Consider the following 10,057-nt stretch of genomic DNA (forward strand, 5'->3'; position numbering starts at 1 on the left):
AGCGAATGATATCTCAATTCTTATTGGTTGAAGTGTTGACATGCGACCAATAGGAACGAGTTTATTTATTTTCTGAGCGGTGATTGGATGCCTGTCTGTCTCGTGTTAGTGATTGGAGCAGGCGGTTGGGCCGTGTAGTGGGCGAGGTATAAGGGGCTGTAGTGCTGCAGCCGATATGGTGAGTTGTAATGTCGGATGGGTATAACCTGGGACTGTATCCTTCTCGTAGTTGCTGGAGTCACTGCTCTATCTGGAATAGCAATACCTGGGGCCGTGGGTGCACGATAGGAGGCTGCTCCATAGAGAGTCAGCTATCAGTCACATTGCAGTCCCATGTAAACTTCCATATATCTCTGTACAGCTGTGTATATCAGTCACCATGCAGTCCCATGTAAACTGCCATATATCTCTGTACAGCTGTATATATCGGTCACCATGCAGTCCCATGTAAACTGCCATATATCTCTACAGCTGTGTATATCGGTCACCATGCAGTCCCATGTAAACTGCCATATATTTCTGTACAGCTGTGTATATCAGTCACATTGCAGTCCCATGTAAACTGCCATATATTTCTGTACAGCTGTGTATATCAGTCACATTGCAGTCCCATGTAAACTGCCATATATCTCTGTACAGCTGTGTATATCAGTCACATTGCAGTCCCATGTAAACTGCCATATATCTCTGTACAGCTGTGTATATCAGTCACATTGCAGTCCCATGTAAACTGCCATATATCTCTGTACAGCTGTGTATATCAGTCACATTGCAGTCCCATGTAAACTGCCATATATCTCTGTACAGCTGTGTATATCAGTCACATTGCAGTCCCATGTAAACTGCCATATATCTCTGTACAGCTGTGTATATTAGTCACCATGCAGTCCCATGTAAACTGCCATATATCTCTACAGCTGTATATATCGGTCACCATGCAGTCCCATGTAAACTGCCATATATCTACAGCTGTGTATATCGGTCACCATGCAGTCCTATGTAAACTGCCATATATTTCTGTACAGCTGTGTATATCAGTCACATTGCAGTCCCATGTAAACTGCTATATATCTCTGTACAACTGTATATCAGTCACATTGCAGTCCCATGTAAACGGCATCTTATCAGTATACAGCTGCATTATTAGTAACATTGCAGTCCCATGTAAACTTCTACTTATCAGTATAAAGCTGCATTATCAGTCACATTGCAGTCCTATGTAAACTGCCTTATATCTTTATACAACTTTTTTTCAGTCATTGCAGTCCCAGGTAAACAACCACATATCTGTATACAGCTGCAGTTTTAGTCACATTGCAGTCCCATGTAAACAACCACATATCTGTATACAGCTGCAGTTTTCAGTCACATTGCAGTCCCATGTAAACAACCACAAATCTGTATACAGCTGCAGTTTTAGTCACATTGCAGTCCCATGTAAACAACCACATATATGTATACAGCTGCAGTTTTTAGTCACATTGCAGTCCCATGTAAACAACTACATATCTGTATACAGCTGCAGTTTTCAGTCACTGTGCTGTCCCATGTAAACAACCACATATCTGTATACAGCTGCAGTTTTCAGTCACATTGCAGTCCCATATAAACTGCCACTTATCTGTATATAGCTGAATTAATTAGTCACATTGCAGTCCCATGTAACCTGTCACTTATTTGTAGCTGCATGTCTGCCATCTCTTAGGTCTAGACCACAGATAGAAGGGTTTCCCAGCTCTCTAGCTATTGCAAAACTACAACTCCCATCATGCTCGGATAGCCTTCAGAGCAGAATGGAGCTGCAGTTTATTCATAGACTCTATGCATTGTCTGTGGAGCTGCTGAAGATAACATAGTACAACATCCGGCACCCATTGGCATAAATGGAGGGGGTGACCTGCCGCTCCATTCATGACGACTTCTGGAGATCATAGGGGGGTTCCAGTGGTCGCACCTTCCGCAATCTGATACTTATCCCCTATTATTTTTTTTATTATTATTATTATTATTTTTTTTAAGCTTGGTTTGTAGCTGAGGGTTGGGGTATTTACTTACTAACCCTCTATCTTCTCCTTCTTTTTAGGCATCTAACTATAAGAAGCCGTCACTTGGATCAGCAACTCAGAGGAAGAAGACCGGTCCGAAGCCGGAACTGACCGAGGAGCAGAAGCAGGAGATCAGAGAGGCCTTCGATCTGTTTGATACTGATGGAAGCGGAACCATAGACGTCAAGGAGCTGAAGGTGACATGGCTACTATACCTGCATGCAGGACCCTCCTATAGTTCCCATATTTATGGCACCATATTACCTGGCTACTGCATCCACTGAAAGGCTAAAATCTTGTCCACCTGTGTAACATGACAGATTCCTTGTAAGATCTATCTATAGTAGGTTGTGGACCAGTGTCCTAAATGGGGAAATAGAAAAATGCCCTATGAATTTAAAGGGTTTGTTCACTTTGACCTACAGTAAAATGTCTTGTAAATTAATAAACATATCTATCTACCTATCTACTGTATCTATCTATCTATCTATCTATCTATCTATCTATCTATCTATCTTCTATCTATCTATCTATCTCTCTATTATCTATCTATCTCCTATCTATCTATCTATCTATCTATCTATCTATCTCTCTATTATCTATCTATCTCCTATCTATCTATCTATCTATCTATCTATCTATCTATCTATCTCCTATCTATCTATCTCCTATCTATCTATCTATCTATCTATCTATCTATCTATCTATCTCCTATCTATCTATCTCCTATCTATCTATCTATCTATCTATCTATCTATCTATCTATCTATCTATGGTCTGGAGACACAATTGTTTCTCATAAAGCTTAGGAATAACCATTAGACAAATAAAAGGTATAGTAAATAAAAAAAATAAAAAAAAGACAATAGGAGAGAGAAAAATGGGAACAAGGTGATGGGGACCAGTTGACCGCACCTGCACAAGATTGATCTTTATACAGTCTTTACTTGCTGAAAGAGTCTCTTGACTGTAGCCTGATTACTGACTGTCTGGGATAACTTGCTAATATGTATTCAGTTCCTTTGTAGCGCCACCTCAGGGGAAATGCAGCATTGCACCGAGCGCATTCACATCAGCAAGCAATGTTCTTAATAACCACTCTCCAATCTAGCCATGAGAGGAGGATCCTGAACTCAACATGACTTGTACTATGTCCCGGTACTGCTGACAGTCACAGTCTGTATTGGGCCACTCCATATTGGCTAGAGGAATGATGGCACCCAGCTGTTACTTTATTTGAGATGAGAAACAGAACATTGCTTAGCGCAGGTGCTTTATGTTATAAGGAATGCTGACCTATAATAAAGCAGACCTATAAGGAGAGCTGAGTGATTCCTTTCATATGTGTTTTTAATACAGTATATTAAAAATATTTTTTAATATATATTTTAACCTTCTCATCAATTTGTAGGTCGCCATGCGGGCCCTGGGGTTTGAACCCAAGAAGGAGGAGATTAAGAAGATGATCACGGATATTGATAAAGAGGGAACGGGGAAAATCAGCTTCACTGACTTCCTGTCCGCTATGACCCAGAAGATGGTGAGTTCTTAGGAGGATCCTGCGGATCTTATGTGATGGTCATACGTTATGGTGCATTTATAGATTTTTGAAACAAAAGCCAGGAATGGAATTGAAAAGAGAAGAAATCTCAGTCTTTCCTTTATAACCTGTTCCCTGTTTCTAGTCTGTTCTTGGCTTTGGCTTCAAAGATCTGTCAGATAAATGTCTCTGTGTAAATGCACCATGACTCAGGAGAGAAGCTTCTCAAGAGACACAGATGAGACCCATAGACTGATCAGTTGTCTCACAAGCAATTTCCTCCACACTATTACAGGATTACATTGAATATTTCTGACATTTATTATTATTATTATTGTTATGATATGATTTTCGTTTTTGAAGGACTTGATGGTGGCTGACAGCTAGATGTGTTGGGGTAGAGAGTTCCAGAGTATGGGGGAGGCTCAGGCAAAGTCTTAGAGGCGGCTGTTTGAGGTAGCGAGATATCAGGTCAGAGATATATGGAGGGGACAGGGTGTGGACGGCCTTGTATGTCATGGTCATGGAATTTGAGCAATGGGGAGCCAGTGAAGGGATTGGCTAAGGAGAGAGGCAGAGTGAGGGGAGAAGTGGATTAGTCGGGACACAATCCCATGAAAAAAAGAATGATCCTCAAAACACGGTTGAACCAGATATCCCAGCATGTTTCACCAGTTCTGCAGCAATACAGCAGTAATACACTATATCCTGGCTTCCAGTATTACTGTATTCTTGTGGGGAGTTTTTAGGTACCTGAATAATTCATTACACTTTGTGTACCATTACTAATTTGTATTTTTTTTTATTTTTTATTCCAGGCCGAAAAAGATTCCAAAGAGGAAATCATGAAGGCTTTCCGGTTATTTGATGATGATGAAACTGGAAAAATCTCTTTCAAAAATCTTAAGCGAGTAGCAAAAGAGCTGGGGGAAAACCTCACAGACGAGGAGCTGCAGGTCTGGGACTAAAATACTTCTGTGTCTTTCATCTTTAGCCGCAATAAAATAGGATGGTTTTAATTTCGTACATATCCTAGAGTAAATCGGACCTTAAAGTGTCACTGTCATTTAATTTTTTTGCAGAAATCAATAGTACAGGTGATTTTAAGAAACTTTGTAATTGGGTTTATTAGCTGAAAAATGCATTTTTATCATGAAAAAGCAGTTTGAAGCTCTCCCCTCTGTCTTGATGGTTCTCTTATGGAGAGGGGAGGGGTGGAGGGAGATGAGGCACCAAAACAGGACAACAAAGAGTTAATTTACAGCTACATCACCGGGCTATCTCCTCTGAAGTCAGCACTGACCTCTCTGACCTCTGAATACTGGCTTTCACACAGCTCCCACTGTGTAATCCTTTGTTCTCTGCTGCCGACTTATCTCCCTCCTCCCCCCTCCCCTCTCCATAGGTTACACAGGGCTCAACTGATGTAAAAGAGTTGAGATGTCCTGATAATGAGCAGTGAAGGAGAGAGAGGAGGGAGGGGGGGGGCTGGGAAAAGTCTTTTTGAATGCAAATAATGGCATATTTGCCTAATAAACCCAATTACAAAGTTTCTTAAAATCGCCTGTACTATTGATTTAGTACAAAAAAAAATAAAAATAAATAACAGTGACACTTTAATCTATTATCTGCTTTTATTGTTACAGGAAATGATCGATGAAGCGGACAGGGATGGAGATGGGGAGGTGAATGAGCAGGAGTTCCTTAGGATAATGAAGAAGACCAGCCTGTACTGAAGGCCCTGCCGGGCATTATGGTCCTTCCTCAGTGAACAGAATTTATCGTCTCCTTTCCTTAAGGAACTGACAGAGATTAAAACCCTTGTAACTCCTGAAAGCACAAACGTGTCATTTACCGACGTCTCCTCCTTCACCAGTCCTGGGTAATGGAGATGTCAGAAGAAACCACACAATGTGCCAACCAGACTGGACTGGGCAGCCTTTTATTATCACTATGTCCTCCAGAGAAGGAAAGATGTGCCTGTGTTGTGTGCCGGGGTCTGGTGATGCAAGGGAGGCGGCTGGATTGTACAGTGTGTTCAGTGTTTGGTGACCGGAGAACATGGCGACCATTGTCAGCGTTTTATCACTGGTTGTTGAACCAAGTATTCACTCTAGTGTGCTTTTATTTGTCATCTCTGTTGTGTGTGTGTGTATATATATATATTTATATACTATTTAATCTAAAAGCATACAGATTTCAAGTTTTTAGCGTTTTTCCTAAATAAAAAATTTCAGCTTATTACTTTAGACATTAGGGGTTAGGCCCACCAGCGCCCCCCATTGATATTGAGGACTGAGGTGCCTAGCGCAGAGTTGGCTGCATACACATTAGAGCTTCCCTTACACATTAGATCTATGCCAGACGAATCGTGATTTCAATGGCGTCAGACATCTTATCAAATGTGTAATAGGGGCCGCTTAAAGGATCGGGACTGTTGGATTTCAATTGCCTGATCTAATTTGTTCTCTGCAAAATAAGCCACCTCTATAGCTGTCTGGCAGCGGCTTTCTCTCTTATCCCTATTAAGAACCTATGCATGCTCGACTGGGCCGAGCATGTAGGTGTCTAGCTGAGTGCTAAGGCTCTGTTTACACTACGTCTTTGCAATCCGTTTGCAAAAAAAGGGTGCATTTATGTGCATCTGTTTTGATCCGTTTTTCCATTGACGTTCATTATGAAAAGGGGTTTAAAACGCATCCAATTTTTTTAACATCCGTTAAAAAAGGATGCATTTCGATCCCTTTTTTTTTATAATGGAAGTCAATGGAAAAACGGAAGCACACAAATGCACCCGTTTTTTATCTGGTATTTCATCCGTTTTTGGCAAAAATGGATTGCAAAAACATGGTGTGAAGTGAACCCAGCGTAACTTATGTATGTGTCCAGTTTTCACACATTGCCCCCCTTGTTCTCAGTGGAGGTTCCTGTGGTTAAACTATTACCAAATATCTTTGAAATCTAATCCGTAATTTATTATAAAAGCCCTTTAATATTTGGTTAAGGCTGATATAAACAATCCCCCAGTGTGTGTGTATATATATATATATATATATATATATATATATATATATATATATATAGAACCCTGTAATGGTTGTTAGTTGGCTGCCATGGTGAGGGATCTGATCTCTCTTCTGTATCAGGCTCAAGTTCACACTACGTTTTTGCAATCCGTTTTTTTGCAAAAAAGGATGAAAAACTGATGAAAAAAAACAAATGCAACTGTGTGCATCCGTTTTGATACGTTTTTCCATTGACTTCCATTTAAAAAAAAATTGATTAAAATGGATCCATTTTTTTTCATTTTTTGATGGACACACGTCGACCACGTTTTTGTGTCCGTCAAAACAAAAACACGGATCCTTTTTTTTTTTTTTTTTTTTTTATAATGGAAGTCAATGGAAAAACGGATCAAAATGGATGCACACAGTTGCATCTGTTTTTTTCATCTGTTTTTTGCAAAAAACGGATTGCAAAAATGCTATGTGGACCCAGCTATATCCGTATACTTCTGACAATTCAGCTGGATTAGGATCAACATGAAGCTTTCATTATAGTTATTGACATCTAGAAAAAAGTTCTTGATCTGAATGGTTGGTTCAGTCAGATAAAGTATTGGTATATCTATGATCACCCCCATTAGACTTCTAGTTTTCTATAAGAAACCTAGTTATATGGTAGAAAAATATATTCTTGGAATGTTATTTTTGCTTGCTACATGTAGTAAAGATGGGAAGGGTCTTTATTTTATTACAATGTGTGTGCATAATTTTTTTAAAAAATAGAATATCATAAAGTGAATAATTTATGTTAATGTAAAGTGGGCGGAGCTTAGATCTTCTGATATAAAACTTGAAATCCCCTCCAAAGTATGTCTAGTTTTCTCTAGCCATTGAGCTCCCCCTGGTGGCGGCTGGAGGCTGTCAGAATTTCTCTGATTTACCTCTGTATGGGGATTTAGAGACTGTATCTGCAAAATAGAGCTGTATTAAGAGATTCATCGGCACAAATATTGAGACCTAAAAACAACATGAGGATAAAAAGTGGACATTCACTTTTAAGGTTGCCTTTTCTCATTCCAAAGGTCCTTGATTCTTACTCCCTCTGTCTTCTGTATTTTTTTTCTTTTACATTTAACGAATAAGGAAACATTGAATTCCAGTCCCAGTTGTGGCTTTATGATTTTTGTACTGAAGCTTTTGTCTTTTAGACGTTGTGATATCCGTTTTATTATCTGTATTCTTGTGCACTGCCAACATGGAGAAGATCTATTGAGCACATTCCCTGACCATTACTAGTGTGTTTTATAGATTTATATTTGATGTCATTCAGAATTGCCTTCTGTGCTAAATAAATGTACAATATCATCAGTATGTCACATGGTCATTTTATTTTTTGGTGTTCAAGGGGTTTCCCCATCAGAGACATTTGTAGCATCTATATCAAGTGACAGCTGAGGTGCGAGGTGTGGGTACCTTTTGCTCCCAGTATTACCGTTTCACATGCCAGTCTTTCTATTGTCTTTTTAGCTACAGACTGCCCATTCTTGCCGCTCTGGGTCCTTGGGTGCAGGTGTACCACACTTCTCAGTCCCCAAAAATTCGTGCTCCGACTTTTCTATTTAAAGGGACCTTCGCTGCAACCTGTTTCTCAACAATTCCTACAATGACCTGCAAAGGTCTTCTCTGCTTCTCTGTTTAACCTAGTTTTCTTTGTGACCCTTCCCCTCTACTGCTTGTCGTGACCTTTTCTTGTTACCTGGGGGGTTAGGGGATAAAGGACCAGAGGCTTTTTAGGTCCCTATACACCTTAGACTGCTCATGGTTGATTCGTCTATCAAAAGTTTATGGGGCCCTCCCCAAGCACCACTGACAGATGATGTTGTTGGTGATAGGGGTTGGCCGTGATGGAAAATCTTCCATCAGTCTACCTCTTCCCATGGAGAACACAGGAACGCTCAGCTATGGAGAGGACAGGAGGTGGGTGGTAGATATAACTGACGGCTGGGCGATTGTTCGGCCATCAGTTATTAAAACTGTAAGGCCAGATTTAGGCTCCGCTCCTTGGCATGGTTTTACACTACAACACAACAGCACAGGTTCCAGCAAAGTGAGATCCTGAAAGTAGCTTATTGATAGGAGACCCATCCTGAGCCTGTGTATGTGTCTTGTCGTGTCAGAATAGTCTGCCAAAAGAAATTTTTCTGCTTCTCTATATCTTTCTAGCACACCCTCAGAAGCCACAGCAGCATGGAGGACAATATAGAGCAGTATTAAAGGGAACCTGTTACCCCGGCATCCGGGGCAGAGCCCGTCCGGCTCCTCAGTAGAGCCCCCGATACCCGCCGCAGAGAAATTGTTGCCCGATGGTCTGCTCGCTTAAAATGTAAATGGACATCCATAGAAAATCAGTGCTTCTGCGTAAACCTTGATTTAGGCCCGTTCCCACTGAGCTAAGGTAGCGGAATTCCGCGACGGAATTGTCCGACGCGGAATGCCGTTAGCCTCCCGCTCATAATGGGAGTCTATGCGAGGCGCGCGCTTTTGCTCTGTACGCGCTGGAGAATGAACATGTTCCGCTACCTTTGCTCAGTGGGAACGGGGCCTAAAGAGGAGAAGGAGGAGGCCACGCTTGCTCATTAGGCGACCAGGGGTTACGGCAGTCATACGCCAGGAAGAAGGCTACAATCTGCATCTTCTTTGTGGCGTACACCTGGGGCGCAACAATAATAAAGCTCCCCCTGAATGTTATCCTTGTCTACAAAAAGTTTTGAAAGGTGTATTTTAGGGAAAAGAATATTTTCCATTGCATCTTTACAGTCTCTGCCAAGTAGGAAAAGGCCTCAAGAGAGCATTATCACTTTAATGAAGGGTCGGAGCTATGGGATGTTGTGCTCTCCATAGTGGTATATCTCCATGGATTATTATGAGTAGATGGAACTTTGTAGCCGAGAGGATTCATGTTAATGTGACTATGTTCCTCCTGTGGCTGATTCCCCAGAGCAGTGTAAAACACCATCATTGCCTTAGTGGAGCTCAGTTCTTTATGAAAATATTGATGTATTGTTCTTTAGTAAAAGTATTGGAAGTGGTAACTTATACTGCTAGATAATGTGTCATCTTATGAGGTCGATGATTGGGTGAAAGAACGTTCATTCCCAATAGTTGACCCATGTAAGCTGACCAGCCAAAAATAAGCAAATGCATGTTTTGCGGCTGATCACTGTATGTAAACATTACACTACTGGCAGTGAAAAATTTGTTAATAAATTGTGCAAAGTTCCTGTTAGGGCGCAATTATGCTTTTCGAGAAGCCAACATGTAGGCACCCTGTCAAAATTCGATGCTAATATATCTGTACACGGAGCCTATTTAATTTTATCGATGTAGTCAACTAGTGAGTACGTTTAGGTCATTTCCCACACGTACACCAGTTTTAGTGACTACGTTTGGCCATAGAAGTAAATGGA

At 40.8% G+C, this 10,057-nt stretch overlaps 1 protein-coding gene across 1 annotated transcript; it reads left to right on the top strand.

The window, feature by feature from the left end:
- Positions 1–75: 75 nt before the first annotated feature.
- Positions 76–6,305, top strand: CETN2 (centrin 2). The gene is made up of 5 exons (XM_069943636.1): positions 76–178; positions 2,084–2,242; positions 3,457–3,585; positions 4,404–4,541; positions 5,232–6,305. Exons 1-5 carry the CDS (start codon positions 176–178, stop codon positions 5,319–5,321), a joined length of 519 nt encoding a protein of 172 aa, XP_069799737.1. The 5' UTR covers positions 76–175; the 3' UTR covers positions 5,322–6,305.
- Positions 6,306–10,057: the final 3,752 nt, after the last annotated feature.

This window comes from Dendropsophus ebraccatus, chromosome 10 (assembly GCF_027789765.1).
Source record: "Dendropsophus ebraccatus isolate aDenEbr1 chromosome 10, aDenEbr1.pat, whole genome shotgun sequence".
NCBI classification, from domain to species: domain Eukaryota; kingdom Metazoa; phylum Chordata; class Amphibia; order Anura; family Hylidae; genus Dendropsophus; species Dendropsophus ebraccatus.

Bases quoted from the DNA above. Each gene is read 5' to 3' on its own strand.
- CETN2 (XM_069943636.1), top strand. The intron at 3,586-4,403 runs GTGAGTTCTTAG...TTTTTATTCCAG, and splicing joins CCGCTATGACCCAGAAGATG to GCCGAAAAAGATTCCAAAGA. The intron at 4,542-5,231 runs GTCTGGGACTAA...TTATTGTTACAG, and splicing joins TCACAGACGAGGAGCTGCAG to GAAATGATCGATGAAGCGGA.